General features: G+C 36.9%; 1 protein-coding gene across 6 annotated transcripts; it reads right to left on the reverse strand.

Moving 5' to 3' along the window:
* Window positions 1-81: 81 nt before the first annotated feature.
* On the reverse strand, window positions 82-14,898 carry LOC145636515 (uncharacterized). 6 transcript variants are annotated; one of them, XM_081688095.1, is made up of 14 exons: window positions 14,779-14,898; window positions 12,875-13,121; window positions 12,064-12,145; window positions 11,834-11,937; window positions 11,619-11,745; window positions 11,428-11,522; window positions 10,755-10,878; window positions 6,290-6,370; window positions 3,707-3,805; window positions 3,412-3,597; window positions 2,823-2,963; window positions 2,529-2,577; window positions 1,932-2,059; window positions 82-415 (listed from the first exon to the last, which is right to left on the reverse strand). In XM_081688095.1, exons 2-14 carry the CDS (start codon window positions 12,937-12,939, stop codon window positions 251-253), a joined length of 1,446 nt encoding a protein of 481 aa, XP_081544221.1. In that variant the 5' UTR covers window positions 12,940-13,121; window positions 14,779-14,898; the 3' UTR covers window positions 82-250. The 6 variants fall into 6 exon arrangements, with proteins under 6 accessions (XP_081544221.1, XP_081544223.1, XP_081544222.1 ...); XM_081688097.1 differs by having other exon boundaries at window positions 6,290-6,364; window positions 14,763-14,897; XM_081688096.1 differs by having other exon boundaries at window positions 2,823-2,960; window positions 14,763-14,897.
* Between the last annotated feature and the right edge of the window lie 4,358 nt (window positions 14,899-19,256).

The following is a 19,256-nucleotide window of genomic DNA, read 5'->3' on the forward strand; positions in this document are numbered from 1 at the left end:
GACCAGGTTCATGACTTCTAGTTCGAATCAATGCACCATTGGATTAGATTAACGAAATTGGAAAGTTTTGCTAATCCTATCCACAAGAATGATTAGTGAATAATACATATCCAAACATAACGTTTCTAACTATCATGTTGACTTTTTTTTTTTGTTAAGACTCGTCATAGTACATAAATAATTCTGCAGTTAGAAAGATCAGATGTTGTACAATAGAACAAATTTCAATTCGTGTGAGCATGTACACTCATCAACAGGAGTTACGATGATTAGCTCTCTTTAGAATGCAAAAGCGCAAAAGTTGACTCAAGGTCCCAAGTTTTTCCGACTTCCCTAGAGGGACCTTTTTCTCATTGTCTTTGGGTGATCTGCCTACGTCTTGCGCAGTGCAGGTACTCGACACATTGGGGCTCATCTGCATAAAGGTAAAGCAATTTAAACAACTTATATAACACCTTAGCCACAAAATTCACTAAGCTTATTACATCAGGACTGTTGGATTATTCACACACTATTTTGGCAATCGTTGGTGATTACCACTTTGGAGGAGGTTTTAGGTGGGAATAAAGATTTATTACCACTTGGGAGGAGGTATAAGGTGGGAATAAAGATTTATTTAGAGAAAAAGACAACTTAGGGTAAAATATCATTACCATATGAATAAACCTTTGATTTTCCTTAAAAATTTACATACAAATTCAATACCATCATTTATGTAAACCTACCAAACGGGCAAACGGGACGTAAATAGTTTAAGCTTGCAAAACAACAAAGCCTTAGTCCCAAAATGATTTGAGGTCAGCTAACATGAATCATCATAATAAACCATCCGCCAAAAATAGGAACATAGAAAGAAAAGTGATAGATGAAAGTGGATGAAAAACTAGAAAGAATATAGTGAGCAAAAACAGAGAGCAGTGCAAAGTGAAAACCACAAAATATGATTTACAAATAAAATTAGATGAAAGGGAGCTAAGGGGATATAAATAGAGAGGAAAACAAGCGAGTAAAAACAAATAATAAGGTCGAGAAAATCTTAACATAGGATAATAATTTAAGTTTGTAAAACACAGCGAGTTTAGGTAGAAAAAAGTATATGAATTTAAAGTTATTCCGCACTTTCCAGTTCCACAATCCTTTAAAGGCTAATGTTACTCTTAATCACCCTTTCCAAGAATAATAAAGTCTTCCCCTACCCATCATGATCTTTTCATTTTGCACTCTTCAAGTTTACTTACTGGAGCTCACTCAATCTCAGCCACCTATGATTCTCCCCCCCCCCCCCCCCCCCCCCCAAAAAAAAAAAAAAAAAAAAAATTATGTTCTCAATATACGTATTACTTTCTTCCTAATTATTTCATTCCTCAATTGATCCTTTTTTATATGGCTACAAATCCACCCCAACATATGCAACTCCTCCACATTCATCTTATGAATGTAAATGGTAAATAGCCAACATTTCGTACCATATAATAATGCATGCCTTATTCCCATAGCATACAGTAGAATTTTCCCTTTAATCTATGGGGTATGCAGGATAACATAAAACCGCCATAGTACCCTTCCACTTCAAGCAACTTGCTTTGATTCTATAAGCAAATCCCTATCTTTTAATAATAGATCGTATACATAACAATTCTCCCATCAAGGTGATTGCCCTTTAAGGAGCAAACGAGAATGCTATGTAATGTTGGGGAAATGTTATACAATGTACTAACTTGCTCTGTATAATGTTGGGCAAGTATATTATCCAACATCCCAAAATGGAAACTTTATGTTCATTTAACAAGAGTAATATTTTTTTTTTTTTTTTAATTGCTCTAAAACCTAGCACAACTACAAGAACGAAATTATTATACCATGGCCTTCAAGAGGTCTACAGGAGGCATAAGTAAAATAATAATAATTCATGGTAAAAGTAGGACATAAACCTGATGGCTGTTACTTGGATCAACATACTCTATGTAATCATAGCCTTCTAAAGATGAACATCTTCCTAAACTCTCCTTGTTAGAGCTAGCATGCGAGCAGCATTCTTCAAATGATCCACTTATTTTATCTGAAAATGAGATCAATTCATTATAAGAAAATTTCTAAAGTAGATATATATATCATGTTGTCAAAGAAACATAAACCCAGTGATAAATAAGTCAAGAAGAGACATCTCTGCAAAAAAAATGTAAGGACGGACCAGGAACGTTCCAGAAGAAGTCATTTTTTTACTTTAAACACATTTTGACAAGCAAAAATTTTCACATAACATCAATGTGCTATATTGATGCAAGACGTATGTACTAGTGGACAGAAGCAGTCAAAACAATGGAAAGTGTTATCAAGGAGGGCCTTTGGGTCTTTTTATATACAAAGAACAAACAAGAGGTAACACAGTCAAACCGACTTAAACATGTTTGTAAGCTTAATGGACACAATAATTCTTTCATTACAGGTTCACAGACAAATCAAGTCTCGTTTATGATAGAATGAGCACAATCAAATACTACAAGACACATCACACATAGTACAGTTTACCTGGAAATACCCATCAGCAGCACATATGTCTTCATTAGACATCAAGTCCTGCATTTACCACCAGAAACATGTCAATGATGAAACCATGTTCCACGAAGAGAAGAATACTTTCAGATGATACATGTCTCTTCTTGCAGCCTAGGTGTTGATAAAGTCATAGCTCCTTATAAGTTTAGTTCATAGGTACAAGTTGATAAGGACATATATCATCTACAGACCCATTGTGTGCTACGGTAAGCCCGAAAGCCAATTAATGAACAACATCCAAATAAAGGTTCAAGAATTTTACATACACTTGTGCCCAAGACTGGTACGATTTCAGAGAGAAAATCTCCGACAGACTTAGCAGTTGAAAAGCTCGGCGGAGCAGAAGATGAGCTTGCAGCATCAGTACTCGCAATATGAAGATTAGATATTATCTCATACAGCAGCTTCTAAACAAATGATAAAATACACATATATTAGTCTTAAATTAAGAAAAATATGACCATGTTCTTTTCAGAATGCACTTGAAAAGATACACCTGTTGTGTAATTACTATACAGATATGCATACAGTATACGAAAGAGGTGTCAGCTATAGAAGGAAAATTTCTATTGAAAGTTGACCACAATTGAGTCACAGCCATGACATCTACAAACTCAACATAAGGCACAAGATAGTTCACAAAATTTGTGTATGTTCTTTATCTTGCCAAAGTGCGAATAAAACCGTTTGTTCACCAGTAGTAGTCTTTTACCTCCACATTGGGGGGATTTTCAAATTCAAAAATTGTGTGCCACATAATATTTCTTTAAATTTTTGATTAAATATTAAAAGATACCAAAACAAAGCGGTTGATTTCATGACCTGACTTTGTATATAATGTTCAAAACAAATTACCTCATCCATACCAGCATCAACTCTCAGATCCTTCAGACTATGATATTCCTGAATCTTATTGGACCAAACAGATGAAACTTGTGGAGGATGTAGGGCATCATAGAAGAATATGGAAACTGAGTCATAGTAGAACTGTGGCCTAGAAGAGTTATGATCACCATCAAATTTTATGATGTTTTTATCACCCTACATTGACACAATGACACCAGTAGCAAAAGGCAGTCATGAAGCAGCCACTAACAGTATAATGTATAGAAACTTCAACACAAATGCATATGTATATTAGTATATATACCGCATACAATTTAAAGATGACATCAGAGTGGTGTGGTTGAATAAATTTATCCCCATTAGCATGTCCAAATAAGACAGGGATGAATGTTTGGCTTGCAACCTGCAGGAATCATGATCAAAATAATTATTGCAGAAGAGCAAACTCAGAGTTATTCTTACAAATATTGTTATATACGAAGCTTTAATAACAAAATCGAGAAACATTGCTCATAAGCAAAGCCTTGAAAATGAATTGAAACGTTGACTAGGGGAAACACTACCCACAAAATTCTATTGATTTTTTTCTTTCTAAGTGCAACCACAAACTGCAAAAGGAACCATCTTCCACAATCAAATAAATTTAAAATTACGATAGCAAAATTTAAGCTATGAGGGGCCTGTCAAGTACTTTATATTGTAGCAAATTTGTAAGAAAAAATTAGGGTCCCATTTGCACTATGTTCATGTAGCCATCTATACCTATAACTAATCTCCAGAATTTCAAATTGTGCTTACAAACCTTAATATTTTTGAGGTGTTCTGAAGTTTTAAGAATTGATACTCTTTAAATGTAGCTAAGTGGGGATTGGCCAGAAACCCTACTGCTTTAGTGGGATGGCAAGTAGAAAATTGGGCCCCTAAGTTAACTCGGAAATTTGTAGGGAAGTGATACTATTAAGCATTTCACGAAGGTTACATAGATGGAAGAAAATTTCCTTGGTGTGAGGATTACACCAATCTGACCTTGCTTGTAAAGTATACCACTATATTATCACTCTTTGTTCAATATTCCGGTGGCTATAGCAAAAAAAATGTCCTTGGTGAGAAACTAATGAGGATTTTTTTTTTTAATAAACTGGAGCAAGAGAAGGAAGAACCACCTTGTTAGATGAGATTTATTATGTCACCAAAGGCGATGGAGGTTTAGTTTTCAGATGGGTGATTTCAAAAGCATTTCTTAGGTGGATAAAATGGGGCGTCCTCATGAACCTCTTTCTTTTTCTACTATAGTGTCACTAAGAGCAAGTTTTGATTACTTACTTCCCTTTTCAACCCCACTATGAGATACATATTAAGGTATGGAAATTTCCACATCTAGTCTGCCTATCTTCTCCACTAGATGCTCCGACTTTAAATTAAGATTTAGCCTTTTATTGTAGTGATGCACTGGATTTGTACTTCCGAAGGCCAACCGATAAAGTTAAAGGAGCTCCCCTCTATGTGATCACAATGGAGAAAATTAGGATATCGATTTATGGAAGGGAGATTCTTTTGGGTTTTCTACATGAAAATCCTAGTTTTGCTGCTTGAGTAAGCTCCCTGAATATCAAGCCTTAAGCAAATTTCTTTAGGATACAACCTTTAGGAGTTATGGGAAGGACAAATACGAATGATACGCTCCAAAAATGGACTAGAGATGGCTTTGCTTTGTTGAGTTAATTATGAACCTTGCTCACATGTTTTTCTTCATTGCGAGCCGGCATGTTGTCTTTTTAAGTCGGATGAGTGGGATGGTCTAGTAGAAGGTTGTGGGGTTAATTTGAGGAAGTGCAAAGTGATAAATGTTATACATTTGTTATTTGTATATGCGTAACATGGTTTTAGTTAATTATTTTGAAAGTTAATATAGGTACCATTGAGTTGTGCAATTGTACCATTGACAATGAAACTACAAATGGTTATAATGGTATTAAAGAAATACTTTTAAAGCTGCATCAGTAACATTAATTGGTGAAATTGTACCATTGATATACTGCGAATGGTTATGACGGTGCTAAAATGGCTCCAATGGTACGCTAAATTTTGAAAAGGAAATTTTGTCAGAAACCTCCTTTTAAAAGCATTTTTTTTGTGAAAAACCTCCTTATAAAAATATTTTTGTAAGATCATACCTTAATCAAATTTTTTTTTACAAAATCATACCTTTCAACGGAAAACGCAGGCGTTGACTACCCACGTGTTCAACGGAATACCACCCAATCTTATATTTCCCCAAATATTCCCTCGAATTACTCTGTTCCTCTATATCAAAAAACTTAGGAGATCCTAATTCGAAAAACTTTAACAATGAGAGAGGTAAATATAATATGTAGATGTATAAACTATTTCTCACATTAGTTCTACGTTTGAGATGAATAATTAGTCGTTTTCTTGATTTCATCCATGCTATGAAAGTTTTAAATTGATAAATTAACCGATTCTTGCAATTCCAAAAAGATAAGTTATCCTTAATTTTTTTTTAAAAATGAGCCTAAAATATCTTATCAATCTTATCTTCATTGTACATATATCTTATCAATCTTATCTTCATTGTACATATCTTATCAAGTCCTTATCAATCTTCCTATTTTAAATCAAGTTTATTTTAAATGGTAAACATGCAAGTGCACTCATGGACAAACACAAGCATGCACGAATGCGCAGTAACAAGCATGCGAAACACTCTCTCTCTCTCTCTCTCTCTCACACGCGCACACACACAAACACATGCACCCACCATGAGGAGAGATCCGATGAGGAGGAGGTTAATAAATGCAAAAGTGAGAAGGGACTAATTCAATATCTGTAAGTAAGTATGTGTACGGTAAATTGATTTTTGTTAAACCTGCAAAGAATTGAGGTCTTTGATATCAAACTTTGCCCTCCTTTTAATCACCCGCCGCATGTACTGCACAGCCATCTTCACCTATTCAGAAATCACGGTCAGAACTTGTCATTAAGTAAATCATATTCTCTACTCTTACCAGTTCATTATCACTTGCATATTCTGCTAAACACAAAAGTCAACCTTCATATTACAATACAGCAATTTTGGAGCAAATTCACTGATGCATTTATTTCACAATATTAAAATGTTTGAGCAAACAAGGAGGGTACTATACAGTGCTTGAGTTTGATGGTGTTCTTTCACATTACTTCATTTTCATTCATACACCTCGGACTCTCAAAGCCCCTTCGCCATAAGAGCTTCATTCACAGCTCGGATAGGCCTAATGCCAAGACCTCCAACATGCTTCTGGTGATTCTTCCCACTTAACCCAATAAAAACCCTAATCACAATCGTTGTTACCCAGAGAAAGTCTCATTCAATTTTTGTCTCATTCAAATTTTGTCTAGCTTTAAAGCCACACTAGCCAGGAGAGTAAAAATAGAAAGCCTACATCAGTGACTCCTTGATTATCAGAATCAATGAAGAGAAAAGTCCGAAATCAGCCTGATAAGAATCATGACAATCATCCATTGACTAACACTGAAACTTGGTCATGGAAATATAAAATAGAACCCACATTCTCCATTTCAAAAATATATAAAGTACATGAAATATACCACATACCAGGCAACACTACAAAGAGCATAGTATCAAATGTAAAATAAGAAAATCCCATAAAATAAGAAAATCCCACTTAATGCCTGTATTAATAGCTGAAATCAGCATCCACTGTCAACAATTCTCTTTCAACTCTTACTCTCATTCTCATGTCCCAATAAAAAGACGAGGGTTTTCCCTCTCACCTCCATTACCTAGCAGCTGAAGTGCAAAAAATGGGTGGAAAACTACAAACTTCAAGCTGTTGTGGTGGGATTGTGTTAGTCTTGTGGTAACGGTAACCCAATACGTACTTGGAGAATAAATCTGAAAGTTTAAAACAGCCCATAACTACCCTTGGTCAATGTCAGATCGCCAACTTCAAAAACCAATGCACTATAAAAAAAAGTATCAGCTGCCTTTTTTGTCTAGCCTCTAATGAGGCCAAAAATCAACAAAAATTCACCTCGTGACCTTTAAAGGACAGCTCCAGAAGAATACAATTAGATGTAATATCAAGGGGTACTACTTTCCAAGTTCTGTCCTATTATCATTCAGAAATGCAGCTTGGAAGTGATATTTTTAAAATGCCTCAGGGGTGGTAATTCCCCCTCCCTCCACCCCTGCCTCTCAAAAATTATACAAGTAGTTAGTAGATACTACAAAAACAAACGAAATGAAATAATGAAGACACAAGAAAATGAAAGGACCCTAACACTTTCATCTTAGAGCCCTATTATTCTCAACAACAAATTCCAAAACCCCTTACCTTTACTATAAGGATTTTCGATCACCTAGACTACCACCAATTTATCCTCTTCACTCAGCACACTTCATAGTCACAATATATAATCACAAATTTCCAGCAAATCGCTCAAAGGTATTTAACTCCTAAAACAAACCTTTCCCAAGGTTTACATGCTTTTGTGACACACTGATACCTAGTTTCAAGAGGTCATAATTGCTTTGCTACCCTCTGACCTCTCTTAGTTTACGATTTTACATATCTACAACTATTGTGGTTAATTGGTCATGATGGGGTCAAATGATAGTATAATTTATGGAGCTTACTAGTATGAGATCCCAGTCTTCTCTAGAAAATGCTAGGCTAACAGATATACAATTGGTATAAATCTATCAAATAGCTGATGTTCCTCCAGCCAAAAACACCCTTGTATGTTGTATCTTAGCAAATCATATAATTATATAGCTACAACTAGTAAAATTCTAACTCATTAAGTTTTTCCAAAATTAATAATGAAGCGCATTATTGAATCTCACCAAAGCCTGTGAAGGAGATAAAGAAAAAACAAAAAAGAAAAGACATCCCATATGATTGAACTCAAAGGTCGGAAATACAGATGTGACAAAAAAGAAATAGGAGAATTGGGAGGATACCAATAACACTTTAGGTATAATAATGACGTCACCCAACTATATCCCATCTCCAAGATAAAAAATCACTGTTATTGACGATGACTTTCCTATGTTAATTCAAGAGATACTTCCCCAGCCTAGGTGTGATTATTACCTTAATTTTCATCGCTGTTTCCTTTTGACAAAAAATGTAGACTACAAACCTGAATTTTAAGTAATGAAGGAGTGGTGGGGTGAATGAGATGTTGAGAGTACGCTGGAGGGAAATTTATATCGTAAAGAAGTAGCATTTCTTAAGAGAAGCTGAAAGTTGTGGAAAAAGAATTTTTCAGAGATGACAAGTGAGAAGTGACTCTCTTTTAGGAAATTGTTAAGTTCATTAGAAACTTTGTGATGAAGAAGAAGAGTAAGCAGTTAGCACACAGACTGTGGATCTTAGGAATGAGGAAGCGTAAAGGGAGAGGCAGAGTCAAGTTATAAATGATAAAGATTAAGGTGGCAAGAGGAAGGAAGCTTCCCCAGAACTTTTCCTTGAAGGTGTGAAATGGGAGGAGGCATCAAAATTTATTGAAGAGATACAGAGTGTTTGGAGAGGTTTTAAGTGATGTTCATGCTATTTGTAAGATGTTCCCATTAGAATGGATTGAAACCATATCCTTCTGTACTAGATAAGCGGAATTGCGGTTAGAGATCGATCAGGCAACATTATGAATGGGTTCAAAACAGCTATTTGCTGTGATCTTTGCCTTATTGTGATGTGGTCAAGGATGATTTTGCTAGGAGCTTTTGTAGAATTTAATCTAACTAGGGTTACTGGGAAGAGTATGAAATCTAACTTCACTTACTAGTTTTAACTAGGGATTGATCATCTAAGACACATTCTCATCTCATCAATTTTCTTACTAGTGCATGCAAGATTGTCACGACTCTCGAATGTGTTGGCAAATCAAAAAACAATATCATTGTCACGTTTTTCCGTAGAGTGAAGGAAAATTTTGGAGGTGGCTTTGGAAGCCAATGAAGTTATGGAAAAGGCACATCATGAAGTAGTTTGGAGAATTACTTTATGATAAATTTTAAGAAGGCTTATGAATCTTAGTTTAAGCATGGGGTTCACCCCTAGATTAAAGAATGTAATTATAATTTTTTTGATGATGGTGAATATTACCCCCACAGAATAAATCTCTTACCCCTGAGCACCCTACGACACCTTTTCTTTCACTTTCTTATAGTTTATATAATTGAGAGGATCCTATGAGAGTGTTGGGGGTGTGATTAAGGTGGAAAGAGAGAAGTTATTTATCTCGTTTTTACTAATCTAACCTTATTTGAACATATGTTAACTTAAATATTTAATAGAACTAGATTTAAATTGAACTTGGTAGCCTAATCAGCCTTTATATGTACTTAATTGAACTTATTTTTCCTAAAATAGGTGGAAATAAGGAGAACAAATAGGCTTAGCATTTGAGTTTGAAATTATAAAGTTTGTACCATGGTATCAAGATCCACATAGACAATCCAGGTGTGAATAATAACTAGGTTATGATTATTTCCAGAAAACTAGAAGGTGGAAGAAGCTCATGAGAGTCTAGTTAATACAAGACTCACATTGTCACCCCCCTATTCTAAATTCCGGAAATTATTGCAAGTAAAAGTAACATATTAATGATATATATATATATATATATATATATATATATATATATATATATATATATATATATATATATATATATATATATATATATATATATATATATATATATATATATATATTGTGTGTGTGTGTGTGTGTGTGTGAAGAAGGATCAGCTTTGAGATTAAGTGTGTAGTCCATAGGCAGAAAGAAATTTGGGATTCGGGAGGTTGGCATCTACAAATTTTGCTCTAGCATTTTTCTGGCACGCTGGTATCAAAAACAAATATGGGTTTTGTTGAAATGGGAGGAATGCTCAGAGCTATGCTAGAATGATACAAAGTACTCCCTCTGTTCCTTAAAGTTTGCTTTTCCTTTTTGGGCTGTCCCCTTAAGTTTGCTCCATTCCATAAATGGCTATTGGGAGCATTACTCTACTCTCACAAACAATTTTTTTAGTCCCACCAATTATCCCTCTCACAACTACAATCAACCAAAACTTAATAAAGTGAACATAAGTCCTTGGGGCAAAAATAAAGGGACGGAGGGAGTACATTATTGTTTGTGGTGACTTTATCATCCCAACGGTAGGGTTGGCAACAGCTTGCAAAGAAAAAGCTTGGGTGAGCAAAGACAGAATAATGCCTAACAAGAAAACTTTGAAAATAGCGCATGATATCAAGTAGTAAAATTTGGCGATCTTACAAGTCTACTACTACACCATACTTGCAAGGAAATAATACATACAGTGAATTTTGGGAGCCGAATCTTGTAAACATCAACAAGTTCCATCATAAGATCAAATAAATTAGAGAAAGCACTATCTAAAACCATCCCAGAGATTGAAGGGTCCTCTGATCCATAAAGAAGGCTGCATAAGAAACAGAACAGCAACAATAAGTTATTCAACAAATCTCAAAATCGTCCTCTAATTCAAACTATTTCGTCCACAAAGTCATAATCACGTATTCATAATACTCGAAATGCTCACACAAGTTTCAAGTTTGTAATTTGATCTAACGGTACTCACTAAGTCACTAACAGAATATCAAGCCCCAAGTTTATTTAAATAATATATACACCATGACAAAATCCATGTAATTAATCTCTGACTAAAGAACAAACTAATCATTCAAAGGGTAAGAAATTTAAAATGAAATTGATTGTTTCATCACCACCTCCGACAACGCTTGAAAGAACATTGATAATAATGGCTCTACCAATTTTGACAAGCCTACTGGATATAATGAAAGTCGTATAAGCATATATAGGATGAAAACTTTTAAGAAAAATCTCAAAATATGAACATAATAAACAGGCAAATAATTTGAATAAAATTACACTGCAACAGAGAAAGATACAATTTATTGGATGATTGATAATTGGAGAAGAAATAAAAAGGACGCCAGGTGCTTTGTACCTTGTAATGGCACCCATAGATCGTCCCCAAAGACCAATTTGCGACACGCGCTTGTTACTTCTTAAATAAGAGACGACAACTCTGAGGTCATCTTTCTGTCACAAATAAAAAGAGAGCGAATGAAATTGATGGTCATGCAACCATGCTTTTATAGTTACTGATAATGACAGTTATCTAGAACATAAACGAACCTCATGCCATCCCAGGCTAACATAATTACCATCAGATAAGCCAGATCCAGAGAAGTCCAGGGTAAAGACAGTAATATTTGCTGGAAGAAGTATTACAGCAGCCTCATTTGCATCTGCCCGACATCCGCTGTAGTAGTAACAAAATGGGTTTTTGGAAATTTTATGTGTAATATTAATGTATCAAAAAAACATATAAATCAAAATTCTTGACAGACCTGTTTCCGTGACAGTATACAACACACGGAAGAGCAAAATCTTCTGGGAGAAGAGATGGGACATAATGACTACACTTCAAGGTCTGGCCTCTTCCATTTTGAAGCTGCAAATTCTCATGGGGGAAGCATTGTACCAAGTTTAAATGACAAAATGATGCAGCATTAACACATATGACTTCTACTAAAGAAAAAAATAAATTGAATATCAATGAGACAATTCCCATACTTGCCTCCAAATCCTCTCTTTTGTATGCTCTGCCAGCAAGTGTAAAATCCTTCTCCCATAAGTACTGATCTGGATCATACACGGCCCTATGTAATACAGAACATGTAAGAGAGCCATAGTAGTAACAGCAATAACACAACAACACTATATGATGATGACCAAAATAAAAATAACATTACTAATTCTAAAGTAAAAATTCATATTTTCAAAAATGGGAAGAAAAAAAAAACATAAGAGAAAGACGGGGATGAAGAATTCGCATATCAGGGGGGTGCGGGCGTGTGGCTACAGAGGAAAATTAGAGGGGGCAGAAGCCATAGAACAGTATTGTCCCTCTTACTCAAGTACATGCTCACAGGTATGAGAGGACATGAGGTCAAGACGGTGAGTTCGATGATGTGTGGAGTGAGCATAAAGAAGACCAGATAATTATTAGATGAGCTGCAACAGATGGGAGATGTACCCCTTCCTTTCTGAGAGGAACTTGTGAACCTATTAAACATTGGTTCTCATAATTTGGGTTTACCTCTTTGGGGCAGAAATCCTTTTGGAAACCGGTTATCACGAGGATTTCCAAGAGAAGTGAGGGGGTCTACTTCTCTCAGGATGGGATGACAATGCTGATTTAATCATGTCTGTCTAGAAATTCTCTCTATTATCTTTCACTTTTCAAAACTTTGGTAGTAAGTTCAAGTAATATTAAGAGGATGTTGAGGATACAAATTGGTGTTTTACAAAGCAACAACAAAAATGTTTGTCAATGATGGCATGCTGACAACAACATAAGCTTGATACAGGAGAAATGAACTTGATACCTGGGAGGTCGAATTACAAAATTGATGAATTGTTCAATCATATTTGTGACAATGATGGTATACATATACTATGGGTGAGAACCATGATAAATTCTCTTAAGTGCTTCTGTAAAATCAACTGGCATGTAAAACAATGCAGACCCCAGAATGAGCCAGCTGATCAGAGCTCCCGGCAATACGATAGAACTTGGGCAGAGGAAATAGCTAACTCTTATATCATCAGCTTCAAGTTGATAAGAAAATATCCCTGAATTTGACATTGACAAATGTATCCATTAAAAAAAGAAGCTTTATATCCAACTGAAACGCTATAGAAACACGCACTGATTGAAGGAACATTATACACAAATTCCAGGTCCACAATCCCCAAATTCTCAATTTTTTATCGTATTTTTTTGTAGGAAATAAATTAGATGATTTGAATCCTTCCACTTGGAGGGAGCAACAAAGATAATACTCCCTCAGTTTCATGATGTTAGTCCCATATACTATTTTAGGCGTTTCAAAATAATCTACTCATATTCCGTTTTTAACTTAGTCTTTATTTCCTATTTTATACATATTAAATTCTTATTAGTTAAATTAATTGATTGTTGATTAATGGCATGGCATTAAGTAAGTAATTTTCTCCCATAAATTATGCAATTACTTCCTCCGTTCTTTATTACTTGACCCGGTTTGACTTTTACACTATTCACCACCCCTCCTTTGACCGTCTTTTGTAAATAATATGTAAGGAAAAATATATTCATGTATGATTTTTTGGATTCGTCTCAATAAGTACTATCATAATATATAACTTTTATAATTTCTACTTATGGAGAATTTAAGTTATTGATCGTTAAAGTTTTACATTGGCAAGCGTTAGAGGAAGTATGATTGATGCTTTCCAATAAAAAATAAAAAAATTTAAATGTTGGATTCCAAATATTCTTCTTTTCTTATTTTATATGATTGATTCCATATGGGACTATTGTATAGAATTGGAGGGAGTACTTAGCATAGGTGCTAAGACACCTGTGTGAGGGTTTTTTCTTTTTTTACTTTTTATTTTTTACAAAATTAACAGCTATAATTTGAACACAAAAAGACACAAATACACCACAAAATTTCCATAATGGCATTGTGCGACAACTTCTCTTCATCCATACCAACTCTTGCAAAACTAATTTTTAACCAACCCACTACCAACAAGGGGCAAACCCATGCCTCTTAATACATAGCAAACAATCTCTACAAAAGGTAACCTTGTCATTCATAATGCAGGAAGACATGTGGACGAGACTTACTAGCCCCTAGGCCCAACATAGTAGTTTAAGTAAAAGAACTAGTACTAATCCCACCCAATGCTAACGCCCAAACAAAAGCTTCCAAATCAAACTTGCCACCTAAAAACTAGAAATTGACGGTGTTAGATCAAGCAATTTGGTAAAAGCGGCGCGCCACTACTCACAAGTCCAACCCCATAAAACCAATAGTTGCAACAAACAATTCACAAACTAAAATAATAACATGTCAAATTGCAATAAAAAGATACAAAATCAAACAATTGAGTCCTTATTTAGTTTGATAGCTTAATAATCCAGCTATGAAACAAAATTAAATGGTGCTCACAATAATTTACAAAGCAATTTACTAATGAACTTAACAATCCACAACCTAGTAACTACTTGTAAGAAACAAATCACTGGAAAACTCAACCTGGATTTCCAAACAAGATCAAAGTTTAATCTTCCAACAAATCAACCCAAATGAAGTAATCATCTAACTAATTTACCAAACCCCTAATCCGATCACAAAACTCAATTATCAAAACAAAAAAATTAGAAGTTCGGAAGTAACTCAAACAAATTAGAAAATTGCAAGAAAGAGAAAAGTGAAGACTAACGCTGAAAATGGCGCACCAGAACTTAGTTGAATGCAGCTTAAATCTGGCAAAAGAGAATGGTTTGCGGTTGTGAAAATTTCAGGGCGAGGAGGAGAGAGTCTGAGTAGTGAAATCCTATAATGCAAGTGACTAAACCCCACTCTCACACCCTTCGAGGTTAGTTAGCTCTTTGCCTCTCTCCTGTCTATCATTCTAGAAATTTTGACATTTGCTATCAGAAAAAACACCTTGCTTTATATTTACTACCGGTTTATAAAAAAAATTACTTTGCTTTAAGTTTATTCAAAAAAGGAAAATTTGTTACAAAAATACTTAGAGTCTCGCTTTGGAGAATAGGGTTTCTTTCTTGCGGCGGAGGTCTGAGGTTGTGCTCTTGCGTGTTCAAGCCTAACTCCCCTACTGCGGGGTGTTTACCGGTGATCGATGGCGGAGGAGTTAACTGAGAAGTGGTCTAGTCTAAAAATAACATCTGAGGAGGAAGAGATTGCAGAATTGGGCGATTCCAGTTCGAATGCCTAGGAAAGCAAAATGGCCTTTTCGATTGTTGCAAAATTGTTAACGGTGAGATCATATAATTTCGAGGCTCTTCAAAGAACCTTGAAACAAATTTGGGCCTTGAAGCGTGATGTAATCTTTCGTAAAATTGAAAATAACTTATTTATCATCCAATTTTTCCATTGGCGTGACAAGGAGAAGGTATTGGATGGTGCCCCTTGGAACTTTGATAATCAATTGCTATTGATGGGAGAAATACATGGGGATGAGCAACCTGACTCTATTGAACTGAAATTTTTCCCTTTTTGGGTGAGGCTATACAATCTCCCGCTGGACTGTCGCTCGAACAATGATATTAAAACCGTGGCTGAGAAGATTGGCATAGTGTTGAAGGTTGAACAGGATGAGTTGGGATGGGATGTTTCTCAAAGGGTTTGTGTTTTGGTTGACACATCGAAACCTCTGCTCAGAATACAGAAGATTCGAAATAAAAAGGGGATTGTTACTGCTGTTCAAATCAAATACGAACGACTTTCTACATTTTGCTTTGGCTGTGGAATCTTGGACCATACAGAGAAAGACTGCCCGAATACAGTAGAAGACGAAGATGAGGATGAGAAGCAATGGGGGTTGTGGCTTAGAGCTTCTCCTCGTAAAGGGAGAGCTAGACTAGAAGAAGAAATAGGAAAGCTCAAGTCTGCAGCCAAGAAAGCTCTGATTTTTACGCATAAACCTCAGAAGACTAGGAAGGCAGGGGAAGGGGATGGGAGTCTGGAAGGGGAATCACGAACATTAAATACAAGTTTAATAGATTCGGGGATAGAGGGAGAAAATTACCTGGGGAAATGGAGTGTGGGGAGTGGGATGTCAGATGCTTCAGAGGTGCATAGGGGGTTGAAGGGGGCAGGACAGCAGAGTGTTCAAGTGTTGGAAGTGACTAAGGATAGTGGGAATGAGGGAGAAGGGGACTTGAATGGGGTGGACGAGGAGGAGGGGAGGGGGGAGAGGACGGATGTGGTGAATGAAAGTGAAGGGGATAGGCCATCTGTTTTAATTTTTAAAGCTGGAGAAGGAGGCAAAGCAGGGAAACATTATGTGAAAAAAGGTAGAAGATGGGGGAAGGGGGTTCAAAGTGAGGAGGCGTGTAGAATGGAGTATGAGGGGGAGGTTCTTCTTGGGAAGCGAAATAGAGAAGGGAAGGATGACTTGATGGAGATGGAGAGTGTTACAAAAAAGTCTTTGGTTGATGGGAATTCAAACGGATTGCGGTTGGCGGCGGTAACTAATGAGCTACCCCGCCTAGCTCAATGAGTGTCTTAAGCTTTAACTGTAGGGGTTTGGGCAACGCCCCTGCAGTTAATAATCTTCGAAATTTGATCCGAAGAGAGGCCCCGTCTATCATTTTTCTAATGGAGACGAAGCTGAGTAGTATTGAGATGTCAAAAATTCGGGTGAAACTTCTTAACTATGATGGTTTGACAGTTGATAGCCGTGGCAGGTCTGGGGGCATTGCTATGTTCTGGTTGAAGGGTTTGGATGTGACTCTACGATCGATGTCAATACATCACATTGATGTGTTGGTTAGGAAAGTCGGAGGGGTGGAGGAATGGCGGCTGACTGGATTCTATGGGTGGCCGGAAGTACAAAACAGGCATCTTTCGTGGAAGCTATTAGGGGAGCTATATGGCAGAGGGGATGATTGTTGGGTGTGTCTAGGGGATTTTAATGAAATTTTGTTAGAGTCGGAGAAAAAAGGAGGGCGTGATAGGGCGCTATGGCAGATGGAGAATTTTAGAGAAGTTGTTGATACATGTGCTTTACAAGAAGTTCCGTTCTTGGGCTATGAATTTACATATGGCAATGGCCAAAGTGGAGATGATAACGTCCAATGTAGATTGGATAGGGCTCTAGCGGTGCATAGATGGGTTGAGAGCTTCCCGAAAGCTAAACTTGTTCACTTGGAAAGGGAATGGTCGGATCACTCACCGACCAAACTTTTGCTGTGTGATGAGGATAATCCCACTGTCAACAAGGAAAAGTTGTTTCGTTTTGAACAAATTTGGACCAAGAACCCGAAGTGCGAAGAGGTGGTGGAGCAAGCCTGGCTGACTGGTGGTGCGAACGTTGATGGTAAAATAAAATGTTGTGCCGAATTGTTGGCTTCTTGGAGTGATAAGGAGTATAGCAAGGTGTTCAAGGAGATTAGAAAGAAAAGAAAGAAGCTAGCGCAACTGAATAAAGGGGGAAGGTCAGCTGATAGGGTGATAGAGCGTAGGAGAGTGATGAAGGAGATCTCTGAATTATTGCACATGGAGGAAATATATTGGCGCCAGAGGTCTAGAGTGCTTTGGCTCAACTCGGGGGATCGTAACTCTAGTTTTTTCCATAGGAAAGCTTCCAATCGTAGGACCAAAAATCGCATTCGATCTTTGGTTAATGGTGATGGGGAAAGAGTGGGTGATGACGAGGGAATTAGTAAGGTGGCGGTTGATTATTTTATGAACCTGTTCACTTCTTCGAACCCATCAGATTTCGAGGCAGCCTTGGTGGGTATTGAGCAACGGGTATCTGATGACATGAATCGGGTTCTTACTGCAGAGTATACGGAAGGGGAGATTTATACGGCTCTAAAGCAAATGCATCCGCTCAAAGCTCCTGGTCCAGATGGTATGTGCCCATTGTTTTTTCAGACTTATTGGCATATTGTTGGCCCTTCTGTCACTACTTTAATTCTTGGTATTCTTAATGGTAATGCAATCCCGGAGTCAATAAATAATACTTTCATTGTTTTGATTCCGAAAATAAAAGATCCCGAGAAAATGACAGAGTTTAGGCCAATAAGCTTATGTAATGTGGTGTACAAATTGATTACTTTTACTCCGGGAAGATTGATTACGGATAATATTCTAGTTGCTTTTGAGGTTTTCCACCATATGAAATGTTCGGGAAGTGATAGGGGTACGATGGCTCTGAAGCTTGATATGGCCAAGGCATATGATAGAGTTGAATGGGATTTTCTACGAGCGGTAATGGTCAAATTTGGTTTTGCTGATAACTGGATTGATCGGGTTATGCATTGTGTTTCCTCAGTATCATTTTATGTCCTTATAAATGGGACACCTTCAGGGGAGTTTACTCCGTCTCGGGGTATTCGGCACGGTGACCCTCTATCCCCGTATTTATTTATTCTGTGTGCTGAGGCTTTGTCGGGCCTATTAAATAAAGCTGTGGAACAGGGTGGATTACATGGGATAAAGGTGGCTCCGTCAGCACCTTCTATCTCTCATTTGCTTTTTGCCGATGATAGTATTATTTTCTCTAAGGCAAGTATGTAGGAAGTGAATACGTACTATTCGGGACACTCTGAAAATTTATAGTCGGCCTCGGGACAAATGGTGAATCTAGGGAAGACTACGGTGAGTTTTAGTAAGGGTGTCCCATCAGAAAGAAGGGAGGCTCTTGCTAGTCGGTTGGTTGTGAATGTTGTGGATATCCATGATAAATATCTAGGGCTACCTACAGTTATTGGTAGGTCTAAGAGAGTGCTTACGAAGGGTGTTAGGGAGAAGTTGTTGAAGAGACTTCAAGGGTAGAAGGGGGGATTTCTTTCTAAGGCGGGTCGGGAAGTTTTGATTAAGGTCGTGGCCCAATCTATTCCGACCTATGCGATGAGTGTGTTTAAATTTCCCTCCTCCTTTTGTGATGAATTGCGTTCTTTGGTGGCAAATTTTTGGTGGGGTCAAAATCAAGGTGAGCGTAAAATACATTAGTTGGCTTGGAAGAAGTTGTGCGAGCCTAAAGCTGCGGGGGGGTCTTGGACTTCGTGATTATAAATTGTTTAACTCGGCACTCCTAGCTAAGCAAGCTTGGAGACTCATGGCATTTCCGGATAGTTTGGTTGCTCAGGTTCTCAAGGCAAAGTATTATGCGAATGGGGAGTATTTGTGTGCGGAATTGGGGAGTAATTCGAGTTATTCATGGCGCGGTATTTGTGGTGTC

This window comes from Chenopodium album, chromosome 6, assembly GCF_948465745.1.
Source record: "Chenopodium album chromosome 6, dcCheAlbu1.1, whole genome shotgun sequence".
Classification (NCBI taxonomy): Eukaryota; Viridiplantae; Streptophyta; class Magnoliopsida; order Caryophyllales; family Amaranthaceae; genus Chenopodium; species Chenopodium album.

Excerpts from the sequence above, each read along its gene's own strand:
- LOC145636515 (XM_081688095.1), bottom strand. The coding sequence starts at position 12,939 with ATGTATACCATCATTGTCACAAATATGATTGAACAATTCATCAATTTT. Across the intron at positions 12,146-12,874 it reads TTTGTAATTCGACCTCCCAG|GGCCGTGTATGATCCAGATC; the intron begins GTATCAAGTTCA and ends TGTATTACATAG. Across the intron at positions 2,060-2,528 it reads TGCTGATGGGTATTTCCAGG|ATAAAATAAGTGGATCATTT; the intron begins TAAACTGTACTA and ends TCTCATTTTCAG.